Source organism: Ananas comosus, linkage group 10 (assembly GCF_001540865.1).
Source record: "Ananas comosus cultivar F153 linkage group 10, ASM154086v1, whole genome shotgun sequence".
NCBI lineage: Eukaryota > Viridiplantae > Streptophyta > Magnoliopsida > Poales > Bromeliaceae > Ananas > Ananas comosus.
Window position 1 is genome coordinate 1,017,249 of NC_033630.1, and position 14,453 is coordinate 1,031,701.

Sequence of the window (14,453 nt, forward strand, 5' to 3'; positions counted from 1 at the left end):
ACCTATCACTCTATATATATATATATATATATATATATATATATATATATATATATATATATATATATAATTATGTATCAAACTGAGGAATCCATCTCCTCTACTTTCTCTACCTTCCTTTGTTTTTTGCTTTAAAAAAATAAAAAAAAAAACCATCTTTTTTTGGCCCATTTTTTTGTGTTTTTAAGTAAGGCATTTCTCAAAGGTCTCAACTTTTCGCATACGTGGGAGCTCCTCTTCTTCTTCTTCGTTGTTGTTGTTGTTGCTGTTGTTTTTGTTTTGGGGTGTTGGGCGGGGGCGGGGGGAGGGAGGTGTCAAAGGTGGGATCTTTGATGAGGGTGGTGGAGAGTGGGGTGACTCCGGAGTTGGCTTCTGGGACAAGCAGCAAAACCGCTTCCAGGAAAAGCCGGAGGCGCCAGAAGAAGCCGGGGCCCATGACCCCGCCCGTCCAACGGCTGTTCGACACGTGTCAGGAGGTCTTCGCCCACGGCGGCGCCGCCTCCGGCGCCGGCGCCGGCGCCGTGCCCCCACCCGAGGACGTGGCTCGGCTCAAGTCCATTTTGGGTACGTGGAAAATTCTGATGCAAAAGCTCCCATATTTCCCCCAATTTTTTTGGTTGTTATTTCGGAATATTTAGTTTTTTTTTTTTTTCGTATTTTAGTTTGTAGTAGCCTCTAGTGCGTAGTAATAACTCATTTGAGTTGTGTCAATTGGATCTCAGTATAGAAATTAGATTGCTTTTAGTTCCTTTCGCTGTTAATGTTGATGCAGAGGGAGGAGTAACTTATAATAGCTTTTTAAAGATTATTAAGCAGTTGGAGTCACTAGAGATCTTCAGTATAATCAGAGTTACAACAACTCTTTTTTGTTTTTTTGGAGTTTTGTACTCTAATGATACTCCTCTGCCTATTAAGCCGCATAGATTGATGCTTTACAGTGTTAACTCATATTGATTCCCTCTTGGCAATTGGGAATTCACTGTTACATCCCCACGCAATGTAGTATCGATTGTTCAATCCACTGGTGTATCAGTTATCGTGATTTATATCATCAGTCATGAGTAATGATTATCATGATTATATGTTGTGCCAAATGAGATCTAATTTGAAACTTTTGCAAGTGAAATGCATTTGAAAGCTATAAATAATGAGTTCGTATAATCGTATTGCCCCCTGTTCCTTTTTAAGTAATCTGCTATATTTGTATGATATTGAATAGCACTTATATGCATGGTCGTATTATAATTAGTTTTAAAATAGTTTACCAAATTTCCTAGTTGAGGTTTTCTCTAGGCACATGCTAATGATGGCAAAAACCGCCTGTTTCGCCGCCTATGCCTGAGAAAACCACCTACTTATATACGCTGAGTCCACGTCAAATACATTAATGTATATTTGTTTAGTTCAATCTAGTGTAGGTTGTTTCTGTCCATGTACTCGTGTTCCTTCATTGCACGATCTTCCAAACAGCAATTTTTCTAGCATGCAATCTCTCGTAGTTTGCACCATTCCTCGTTGTTCACGGTTCAAATGAACCTTGTTGGCTTTTAAGCATGTGTATCTCTTCTATTTTTGAGGCTATACGGAATTTCATATAATGTTCCGACATAAATACCGGTGCCATGTGGGAACTCTTGCTTCGATAAGCATTTAGATATTGTGCATATGTGTTAAGCTGTCTAAATCATTTTATCCTGTAGTTGTTGAGCAGGACCACCGATAGTGTAACCTTGGAAGCTTGTTTAAACTCTTGTAGGTAGGTACCATAATATTGAGCTAACATTTTTGTTTGTTTCTCCTTATAAAAAAATGTTAGCTAGTCACATATTACGAGGTTGCTGAGAGTACCGAATATTAAACTTCTCACACTATTGATGGTTACTGATCTATTGTTTCCATTATGCAGACGACATGACCGGAGCAGACGTTGGTCTTACTCGGAACATGCCCTACTTCCGTAATATCAGTTCTCAAAGAGCGCCTCCAATAACGTACTTGCACGTTTATGAGTGCGACCATTTCTCGGTATTTCATCATGCCTTATAGATGCTACCTATTATAGATTAAATGCTACTTGGAATTTCTTTCTTTTTGTTTTCTTTTCGAAAGGTAACTGCTGCTTGGAATTTCGAGCAAATTAAAAGTTTTTGGTGAAACCATCTTTCTTTTTGTTTTGTTTCTGCAGATCGGCATTTTCTGTTTGCCTCCTTCTGGTGTCATTCCACTCCACAATCACCCAGGAATGACGGTCTTCAGCAAACTTCTGTTTGGCTCCATGCATATCAAGTCCTACGACTGGGCTGATGTTCCTCAAAACCCCATCGGTACTCTCGATTAACCGAAACTTTCTTTCTTTCTTTGAGATGACCATCCTTTTTGGCTGACCCATACCCTTTCAAAAATATAGAAAGCGCCAAAAAGCGAACTTTGATTTATCCAAACTTGTGAATCTGTAGTTCTATTTTTGTTTAGTTGTCCTTTTGCTCATCACTTTTTGCTTTTTTCCATCTATTATAACTTCTTTTTTTATGTATATGTTTAACAATCAGTTCTCTCTTTCTTTCCTTTTCCTTTCGTGGGGTGGCAGTTCAACACAGAGAAGCCCGTTTGGCGAAGTTAAAGACTAATGCTGTCTTTACGGCTCCTTGTGAGACCTCCATACTATATCCTGCGGACGGAGGTAACATGCACTGCTTTACTGCAATGACGTCTTGTGCGGTGCTCGATGTCCTCGGTCCACCTTATTCTGACAATGAAGGCAGGCACTGCACATATTACAACGATTTCTCCTATGCGAGTTTTCCTGGTACGGAATGCCATTCTTCCTTATCCTTTGACACAGTTTGATTTCTTCGAGTTTGCTTTTTTTCCTTCTTAAACATACATTTTTCGGTATATTAGTTGAAATAAAAGGAGCAATTGGCAATAAACTATTACTTTAGGCCTTTTCATATATTAGTGTTGGTTATAGATGCGGAAAGCATTTCTAAATATGATGCTTTATGCAATATGGAAGGTCCTCATATATTTCTTAGTTGAAAGGTTTGGGGGGTCCGCTTGGTGTTGGGTATCATTGTCGTCATTCTCCAAGCAACACTTATCCCTCGAAAAAAAGTAGCATATTTTGCTTGCCATTCCATGGGTCTACTTCACGATCTCTTGTATTACTTTGTCTAGAGTCCGCAAGTTGTTTCCTTTTTCTCTGCTTTTATGGACTGTTTTCCTGCTGGACAGCATAGTTTAATACACAGTTTGATATATCGAGACACATTTTGTTTGCTAATATGTACTAGCAATTCGTCGCCCACTCCTCTATATTTTATGAACTATCCGGTTAATTTCTTCTTCTAAGTTCGAAGACATTGATACTTGCGAGCTCGAAGTTCAAAAAAATGCTTCTATTTTTCCACGTGGGTTTATCAAACCTTATGACTTCTATTTCCAGCTCATTTGAAGCTGGAAAAATGATCCTGAGATAGATTTTGAGATTAGCCCAAACTGCTCCAAGGGACGGGGTACTGGCACGAAATTCAGTTTAGCCTTAGCGAATTATCTTTTTGATTCTTTTTCTTGTCACGGGCCATTGCTTTGGTGCATTAGTGAAATTTTTGGCTTGCAACGTTACATCGCTGGTTCAAGACCTCAGAGCAGCCACTTTGTGCAAAATAATGCTCAATTTATGAGATTCTCCTTCTCCACCTCTCAGAACCTCAATTTAGTGGGGCGGTAACTTGTAATCGCCTTTATTTATTATTTATTATCTTTTTTTTTTTGTGTGTGTGTAGGAGATGCGGCGTTGGTGACTGGCGAAGGTGAGGGATACGCATGGCTGGAGGAAAGAGAGAGACCTGATGATGTTCTTGTGGTCGGGGCGAAATATAGGGGTCCAAGAATCGTGGAACATTAATAGAAATTGCTTTGGATTTTTCTTTTTTTTCAGCGAAGCGAAGGGGAAAAAAAAAATAAAGTCTATCCTTTTTGTTGTACATACATTGCTAAAACAAGGATAGGAGAGGAGAATCTCAAGGTACAAAAAAGATGATGATGCGGTCGGCTTCGATCTTCTTTTGTTTCTTTAGTGAAGCAAAATTAGAAGGATGCCGGTACCGCAAGAATCATGTTTCATTAGTGGGTTCCGATTCAACGCAACCTGATTTTGTGCAATAACAATGGAGAAAGATGCTTAATAAATTAATGGACAGTTTTCTTTGTGCTTCCCTGATTCTGAATATATAAAGATGTACTGTACTGGTTCTGAATTGCTTCTATTTTTTTTTACTCCTAGTTGAATGGGCTCCATCTGCTATTTTGATGAGTTTGCACACGCTTGGTGAAAAAGGGTTTGTTACCATTCGCCTACTTGTTGAACTTTTTATTTTGATGTTTAGCTTGTGAAAGTTTAATCTTCTTATTTGTAACTTGTCATGGAAACATCATGTTCTTATTTCCAGTAAGAACTTACTGTTGTAGTAAATATTTTTATCAACCGTGCTAGTAAATGGAGATAACATGTCATAATGAAATCGAAGAGACGATGATAATATCCGAGAATTTTGCAGTTTGATGTAATGTTTCTTGGTTATCCATATTCAGCTTCATCCTAAAACTGCCAGGAAGAACAGACCAAGTAAACATACTCCTTTATTATTTTTTTTTTTTTAAGAAAAAGAAAGATGAATTTAGCAGTACAGGATTTCCCTTTTTTTCTTGTATTGGTTAGAGAAGTTACATGCATGTCTCTATCCTTTCTCTACCTTGCAAGGGCTCACACATTTTGCCTTTAATCGAATTTTATTTGTTTTGCTATTTCTTGAAGTTACCCTTTGTTCTAATTGTTATATTATTAACTGGTAAGATGATTAAATCTGTGGATGCTGCCCACAGGAATGCAAATTAAATAGCTTTTTGTTTATTCAAACAATTAATGATCTTGTCGACCTTAAACTTCACGTTTATTATCGCATCTTCGTCCATTCTCAGAATCAAATGAGAAAAAATTAATGTAGCTCTCCAAATTCTTTTTTTCTTTCTTTAATTAAGGAAACTCATTAGTGTAGAGCTGGTCCTCTATTTCTCCTGTTAAATGAAACAACTTAACAAGCTAGTGTGTCTTTTTTTTTTTTTTTTTTTTTTTTTTTTTTTTTTTTTTTTTTTTTTTTTTTTTTTTTTTTTTTTTTTTTTTTTTTTTTTTTTTTTTTTTTTTTTTTTTTTTTTTTTTTTTTTTTTTTTTTTTTTTTTTTTTTTTTTTTTTTTTTTTTTTTTTTTTTTTTTTTTTTTTTTTTTTTTTTTTTTTTTTTTTTTTTTTTTTTTTTTTTTTTTTTTTTTTTTTTTTTTTTTTTTTTTTTTTTTTTTTTTTTTTTTTTTTTTTTTTTTTTTTTTTTTTTTTTTTTTTTTTTTTTTTTTTTTTTTTTTTTTTTTCTGATGCATTTTGGAGTGAGTACATTAGTAACACTTCACGTTGCCTAAAATGTTGGCCCAAAGAGGTGCCTTCCGAGGGTGGTAATCTACCACAAGTGGGCATGCAGCTCATGTACTACAAAACTGTTTTAATTCCACAGCTATGTTATCTTTGCTTTTTGACCTATGTTATCTTTGCTTTGACAAGGTTGTAATTGACAAAATTGCACTTTAATCAACAACAGAAACTTCAATATAAGTACACTTCATGCGTCGTTATCTTATGATTTTGTTTGTATCCCTTAGATGTTGAACTATTCCAAGGTAGAATTAGATTGACCGAAGTAGGGTATTTTGCGTTTCGATCACCAAAACCTTTCAATATTGCAAAAGAGTCCCTCAAAATCTGTTGTCCGCGCGGGTAGACTGGTAGAGTTACAAAATTAAGGAGGCAGGATCAAGCCCTGCAGGCCCTGACCTGACACATAGCAGTCAGCCCCGCCTTGGCCCAGGAAGACCAAAAACGGTTGTGGGCTTCAAAGCAGGTGAGATTTGTGGTGATTTGCTAGGCCCATAGCCCAGCTTTCATTAGGCCGAGATTTATTTGGGCCTCATTCTCTCCCATATACAACTTTTTCTTTTTTTTCTTTTTTTGACAGGAAGAGAGATAGGTAACACGCTATCCGCTTTATTTATTTCATTTAGAAATAAACTTAGCTACAAATGTGAATCAACTAGGATTCTAACTTGGGTCTCGGGTACCAACCACTGAGCCCTTTGCCACTTGCTCTAGGGAGAGTCGGTCATATACAACTTTGTTATAATATTTTAGAAGGAGCAAAAGCTTATTGGAGAGCNGGCTCATTTAATTTCGAGTCGAGCTCGAGCGAGCCGAATATCGAGCCGAACACGAGTCGAACGCGAGCCGGCTCGCTCGTTTGCCAGCCCTATCCACAGCTATGTTATCTTTGCTTTTTGACCTATGTTATCTTTTGCTTTGACAAGGTTGTAAATGACAAAACTGCACTTTAATCAACAACAGAAACTTCAATATAGGTACACTTCATGCGTCGTTATCTTATGATTTTGTTTGTATCCCTTAGATGTTGAACTATTCCAAGGTAGAATTAGATTGACCGAAGTAGGGTGTTTTGCGTTTCGATCACCAAAACCTTTCAATATTGCAAAAGAGTCCCTCAAAATCTGTTGTCCGCGCGGGTAGACTGGTAGAGTTACAAAACTAAGGAGGCAGGATCAAGCCCTGCAGGCCCTGACCTGACACATAGCAGTCAGCCCCGCCTTGGCCCAGGAAGACCAAAAACGGTTGTGGGCTTCAAAGCAGGTGAGATTTGTGGTGGCCTATGTCCATGATTTGCTAGGCCCATAGCCCAGCTTTCATTGGGCCGAGATTTATTTGGGCCTCATTCTCTCCCATATACAACTTTTTCTTTTTTTTTCTTTTTTTTCTTTTTTTAACAGGGAGAGAGATAGGTAACACGCTATCCGCTATATTTATTTCATTTAGAAATAAACTTAGCTACAAATGTGAATCAACTAGGATTCGAACTTGGGTCTCGGGTACCAACCACTGAGCCCTTTGCCACTTGCTCTAGGGAGAGTCGGTCATATACAACTTTGTTATAATATTTTAGAAGGAGCAAAAGCTTATTGGAGAGCTTCTCAACTAGTTCTTATGAAGAAGTTTAGAGAACCGTGACATTCACTGCATAGAATTTTAGAAATCCATTCCATCTAAAAGTTTTTCGTCCGAACATGACAAACAAACTGATGTAGAGAGTCCAAAAAAGTTGAATGAGGAGCTCCCCATTTATTTTTATTTTTATTTTCCTGTAGAAATATCTGAAAAGAGCATAATTTGCATAGTGTAGCATTGCAAAAATTGCTCTTTCAGTAAATTGTCAATGTAACGACTCAACCCGCCAGCAACAATAACTCATTAGGCCCAAACCACGAGCCCAAAATATTTAAGTCCAGTTATTATTACTAGCATGTGGGGCCTTATATAAACTAATCGGAATCAGTATCCCATCCGATGTGCAACTATTTGGGGCGTTACAGTCAAACAAGTAGTAACAATCCTCTTATCAGATTCTGGTTGTAGAATTTTGGACTCACAAAATAAAAGCTTGTGTGTAGGGTCTCAGTATCTCGGATGCTTATTTCGTTTTCTTACTGCAACAATACAAAAGTAGACAATATTATTGACCAATTTAATAAAGCCTCATGGCTAATTAATGTGGCTTCCTTATTAGTTCCAGGTCAAATTATTACAGCTACTTTGTCCTTACTCATCTCAATAACTTACTAATAACCATTTTGCTAAATTTTGGAGCAGGAGTCATCCTTACCAATTTAATAATGAAACACTCTCTTCAAACTTAATGCAAAATTAAGCATAATATTAGCATAAATTAAGAGAGTAGGTATTAATTGCACTCTCACAGCCACATTATCTATAATATCAGTTAAGACAAGTCCTACTTTGCGGATAACTACTCATCAACAGTTCCAAAGATTAAAACGTGGCAGATGACTAAATCTTCTTATTCAATTTCCTCACTCCTACGGCGGGGTGCAACCCTTTCGACATTTGGATTATTCTTCTTTGTAGCTAATTAAGTGATGATAAGTATAATTTATATATGTTTAGTAGGTAGTTATCATGGTAACCAATCTTTTTGGATTTATGATGTACTGAGGTTGATTGATCTGAATCTCTTTAGGTTTACTTGTTCACCTAACTTGTTGTAGTGGTGACATGTACCCCCTTCTTTGTTTTTTTTTTTTTTCTGAGAATTAAGTTTATAATTTAATGATAATTAAATAATTATTTTATATACAGTCAGAAACTTAATTTGTTTTACCAATTTGTGTACATTCAATACACTCTATAGGAGAAGACGGATATAAGAAGCTTTTTTTACCAATTTGTCTACATTCAATACACTCTATCGGAGAAGACGAATACATAGATTTGGAGCATAATAATTGGAAGATTTCGTTGAAATTGTTCATTTGCAATATATATATATATATATATATATATATATATATTTTCCCGAAAGTTGGTTTATATATGCTTCTTCTCCATCTGATTAATGTAGAAGAGATAATTATTTGTTATCATGATTAAGATGATCTTTCTTCTTACATCTGTACATATATCTACTTATGTAGCAGTGGTTATCTTTTCCTTTTTCTTTTGGTCGGTTCGTTTTGTAGAAACACTCAATGTTTGGATACCGATCATTTATTTAATGGTATTAAGTTTGTCCTTTCTCTCTCGTTTCACTCCCTTCCATGCATGAAGGAAGTCATAGTCAAGTGGATAATTAAACAGATGAAGCATAAAATAGCTTTGTAAAGCTTTTGACTTAAAATAAATCATGGCATCATCATCCATGTGTGTCATTTTCACTTAAATAATTAACTAACTATTAATGATAGGGGGCCTTCTTGGAAATGGTGGGTTTAATGAACACATTATTAGCTGTTTTTTACCCCATCATAATTAATGATGCTTACAATGAAAATGCAATCACTCCATAATCAGATACATCATGCCTATAAATAAAAATTTAGGTAAAGTCAAATCCCACTAGGTAGGTTGGGACCAATGTATGTTGTGAGGAAACCTATATTAATTGAATGTGCTATTATATATGGTCTTAGAGAACAAGATCTCCATTTCATCTTGAAGTGCTCAATTCAATGGTTCATCATAGCATGATTGACCTACTTCAAGTGTAACAACTGCAATTTCAAGGCCTAAAATTTGAAGTATCTAAGAAGGATATATATCCTCCTCTTTTTTTGATCTTCTTTTTCTTTCTTTTCTTTTTCTTGTTAATACATGAGGGCTTTAGAAAAATACAATTGATAACTTTAATTTTATCTAGTTATTTAATCTGTTGAGGAAGTAGTAGTTGCTACTGTTTATAGAATAAGCCCAATATAGATGATGCTTCCAAAAGGTAAAGCAAGCAAGTTAGCATAAACTACTTTATGAGCTAACTAATTAAGGTGTACAGCATCTTGCTTGCTTAATTACTTGCACGTTCATTTTGTTATTACTCATACTAGATGCGGTATCATATATTCTTCGTCATCTTTTATGATTTCACAATTGTTAATGAACTATATATATACATATGTATATATATATAAGAATAATGTGCGCGCTCTGTGGCTTGTCCCTTTTTCAAAGGTTAATGCATGTACTGTGGCCTTTCAAGAGGAATAATAAACATTTATGCATTACCTATTGTTTTGGCTAGAGTTGATCCAAATTAAGTCAACATGATTTATAGTGGGCAATAAGCCAACTAGTTAATTTATAGCTAGGCAATTGATCAAGGGTGTGAGACTTCATGGCTAACCAATATCAAATCCATCCACTGATCAATAAATTCATATATATAATAACGTATTCCTCATTTTCTTCAACTAATCAAGTTGACGGTAAACAACTGCGGATTAATCTCTACATATAAAATACTTTGTTTAATAATCTCCTCAAACTTATTTGTCATAAAAGTCTCCATATATAAACGCATATGCAGTCATGAGTGGATCATTGCAATACCTCTCTATTATTTTCTTTTGCATTTACTTTTTCTTCTTTTCTTTTTTTTTTTTTTCACCCAACATCCTTGAAATTTATTGCAGAACCTAGCTATATATTCTCTCATCTAAAGATTTTTTTGAAAAAAGGGACTATTTCCAATTTAAAGTGATAATTAATCAAGAACCTGCTACTTGGTCAACTTCTATGAGCCTGAGTTGTATATATATATTTACATCATATATATGCAAGTTTGATTTAATATCACGTCCGCGAGAATTAGATTGCTCTAACACACAGCAGTAGTTCTTGACCTTGTTGACAATTATTTTCTCATTAACATGTAAGTTCACATTTTAATGACTTTTTAATTTGCTGCAATGTCTGTATATTATGAAAATAAAATAAAATACTGTATTATCCAATAATAAGCAATTACTTGATCTGGCAATCAAGCAATTACTTGTCGAGGGATGAACGAGCCACTAAGATCTGGAGTCTCAAAATCCCTTTAAAAATAAAAGTGTTCGTCTGGCTAGTCCTTAAGAAGCGGATTCTTACGACCACTAAACTTGTAAAGAGAGGGTGGACTGATGACTCAACTTGCGTACTCTGCGGAGTGGAAGAGGAAACAGAGGATCACCTATTCACCCAATGCGTTTTCAACAAATTTATCATAGTGATGGGGGTGGATGGGATGCAGCCTCAAGATCTGGAGGACGAAGTGAAACTAGTCTGGGACAAATGGATGGGCAGGAAGGGTCGGCAAAAGAAGAGAGACAATCTAACCGAACTGGTCGGCTGCTGGTGGACTACTTGGAGGGCCAGAAATGATACGATCTTTAGGAAGACACTCCCAAACCCGGGGCAAGCCGTCTACAGTTTTGAGCAGCTTCTGAAGGAGTGGGACTATCTCCTCCCACCGTAACTGGTCTTTTTTTTTTTTTTTCATCTTCATTTTTCGGGGGCCAGGTTGCCCTACTCCTGTAGCTTAGTTTATTTCTTTCGATGAATAAAGTGGATAGTGTGCGATCTTTTCCTCAAAAAAAAAAAATATTGTTGGCATTCGCATTAGTTTATTCATTTTCATCTTTATTAATCAAAATATATAACTATATATTACTTATTTAAGATCCACGAAGAATTTTCGTCCTTCCAAATGACCTAACACTAACAAAGCAAAACCCTCGTTGTAGAAGACCAAGAATAAACAAGTGTTTAATGAAACATAATACCTCATAGATCAGTGCCTTTCAAGCATCAAATACCTAAAGATTTAATTACTTTTTTTTTCCATTTCATGAATTAAAAAAAATATGGTCTTTTTACAATTCTCCAAGTGGATTTCTCTATTGGGGTCGTTTTGACAATATCTTTGAAGGGGTGTATATATAACAAGGACAATTGAGAAGAGAGAAGGTCCACACGGACTCATTGACTTCATCCTCTCCTCTTGGTTGCTAGGTTTATATTTACTTTATTTATTAAGTTTATGCATAAAAAAATAACAGGTAGGAAGGACCTTCTCTTAATATATATACATCCATTGACTAATCTCTTAATTAAGTTTAAATTGAGCCCTCATCCAACAACCATCCATATCTTATAACTAGCCACATTTTCTTTATATTACTTTTTTTAAAGATCATGATTTAATAGAAAGGGATGTGTTTCATAAAGTTTTGTCAACTTTTGGATCTTCTTAATTCCAATTAGGTTACATAACGTGGCGGTGTGTGATTCACCAGGCTCGATGATGAAGAGACATGCACATGCATTGTTTTGTACTCCTAAAATTTGCACTAGTAAATTAAGTTCATATTTATAAGATGCGTTTATACTGGCGACCATGTATTAACACATATATAATCACATAGACGTAACTAGTGATGAATATATATGTACTCTTTAATCATTAGAGGTTTTTGAATATTTAGGTATATGATCTACAATTGGATAATTAACTTTGCAATTACTTCAAAAAATTATTTCCTATACATATGTCAAAATAGCAAATTAAATATCTGAAATTTTGATATTTAGCTCTTTTTTTTTTGGGTAAAGGAACTTGGATTTGTATCTCAAACGAACTAACTTGGACTGCCCTTCGTATCACGCCACATCCCTTCTCTTGTAATTAAATAATTTCAATTTTATTCAAATCTATAAAATCAAGGTAGGAATTGACTTTCTTTTTCTAACATGCATGTGAAATCAAATATTTGAAGGGAGAACAAAAAAAAAAAAAAAAAAACTCCTCTTTTCTCAAAAATATAATCATGTCCAAACCTGTTTATTAAAGTTGAAAACAGAAACGATGCCAATTAAATTAACATGACTTTAAATCAAGTTAAATTGGGAACTTCCTCAATAGAAATATATAAAACAAATTGAATAAAAAACTACTCCAACTATGCACTTAAGAAATTAAAAATAATTCCTGCAAATTTGTTATATAATTGATGCCATTGGTTGATGAGATTCTAGTCAACTGTTTCAGTCCCCAATCTAAACTATCAAATAAAAAATCCTCGAATTCCATGCCTAGTTGAACTATGGCTCATCAAGCTAAAAAAAACAGGTCCTTAAAATTACAGAGTTGATATTAATTATTATATACATAACAGCTAATTGTTAAATATAAAAAATATTTAGATATTATCTTTTATAAGTTTAAGCTGATAGAGTACACCGGTTATGTTATATATTTTTACATGATATCAGAATAAGAGGTTCTCAGTTCAAATCACGCCAGGCTCCTAATATTATTAATTTTCTTTCATTTCATTGAAGTCCGCGTCATGAACTTACAAAAAGTTTCGAGTCCATGAAGAAAGTGTTAAATATAAAAAATATTTAAATATCGTTCTCTATAAGCGTAAGCTGATAAAGTACAACGGTTGTTTTACATATTTCACACTAATTACTAGTTTACTTTTAAATTTAGAAATTGCTATCTTTAAAAAACAAAATTTGTAGAGTAACATTATATGTCAATTTATATTTTCGCCACTCAGTTATTTTTTTTTTTAACACATGTGAATGTGAGAGAAAATGAAAAATAGGGGAGTGAGCCATCTTCGAATACGTGAGCAGTACACATGTTGGACACCAACTCAGCATTGTTTATTTCTTTTCCGTTGGCTCCGTTGACAGTTATCCAACAACTAGATTAGGTAAAATCTTGGATAACGGAAAAAAAAAGGGGGGAAAAATAAAAGGAAAATGTTTTACGAATCCAAAAATGATCCTTGGTAAGTTAATTATCACTACATCATTGATCAATCATATTATTTTAGAACACCAAAAACAATATATTTTTACAAAAAAAAATAAAAATTATTGAAACAGCACTCAATATATATGTTGCTTACTGATGACCTTCTCGCATGAAGCAATCATCAATTTCTATGTTAGAAATACAAAAATATCATAAGTTTTTAACAACGGCATTTTGGACAAACCATGGCAGTACTAAAATACATAAAATTATGAAATAAAAGAAAGAATACATAATTATCCAATAATCATCATGCACCTAGCTAGGGATTCTGAACCCGTTATTTTTACTGATGTGTTACTGACAACAGTTTCGGATCAAATTTGGATATAATAATTTATTTAGATCCTGGGTTAAGGGTTATCATATATAATTTACTTTCCACAAACGGAATCACATCTTGTAATTTGGATCAGATTTGAAATTTGAGTAATAAAAGCATGCATGTATCTCACGGCATTTTTGATTGGGAATTTAAGTACATTAAAAATTTGATCCAAATCCATCTATGTTTTGAAATTCAGTAATAAAGCCCAAATTGCAATATTTGATAGTATGCTACTAATTTTTACATTAATTAAATCATATTAATTATGATTTGCATCCCATTTTCACTTCTACTAATTAGTAACTGTTAAATATAAAAAATATATAAATACCATTCTTTAACAATTTAAGCTTTTAGAATACAACGATTGTTTCATATAGTATTAAGTATAAAAGTCTCAAGCCCAGACACAAGAGAGAGTATTAAATATAAAAATATTTAAACATTATTCTCTAACAGTTTAAAGTTTTTAGAGTACAATGATTGTTTTACAGTAACAAATGTTCTTAGTAAAATAGTTGGCAAAAAGATTATTCGAAACTTTCGCTCTAGCAAAGAGTGGAAATAAGATTCTGAATACAATCCCCATTTTTCCCAGCAATACTATCCAAATAGTATTCTATTAAAACCGTTTCGTTCATTAAATAGATAAACTTTAACTAGAGAATAGAGGCATCAAAGGCCTCAAAGAACCACAATAATAATAATAATAATAATGGAAAATTTGTGTACTTAATTAAAATTTACCCTTTTCAATTTAAGAAAAATATCACCAAAAGAGACTAAATGCTGATATAATTTTAGGTATTTTAGACTTGAAGCCAAAAATTTTAGAAAAAGGAAATAGGCGATGAACTAAGGGG

The 14,453-nt window shown here is 34.1% G+C and overlaps 1 protein-coding gene across 1 annotated transcript; it reads left to right on the forward strand.

Moving 5' to 3' along the window:
* LOC109716776 (plant cysteine oxidase 2-like) lies at positions 67-4,284 on the forward strand. The gene is made up of 5 exons (XM_020242335.1): positions 67-564; positions 1,907-2,025; positions 2,186-2,324; positions 2,588-2,806; positions 3,786-4,284. Exons 1-5 carry the CDS (start codon positions 333-335, stop codon positions 3,905-3,907), a joined length of 831 nt encoding a protein of 276 aa, XP_020097924.1. The 5' UTR covers positions 67-332; the 3' UTR covers positions 3,908-4,284.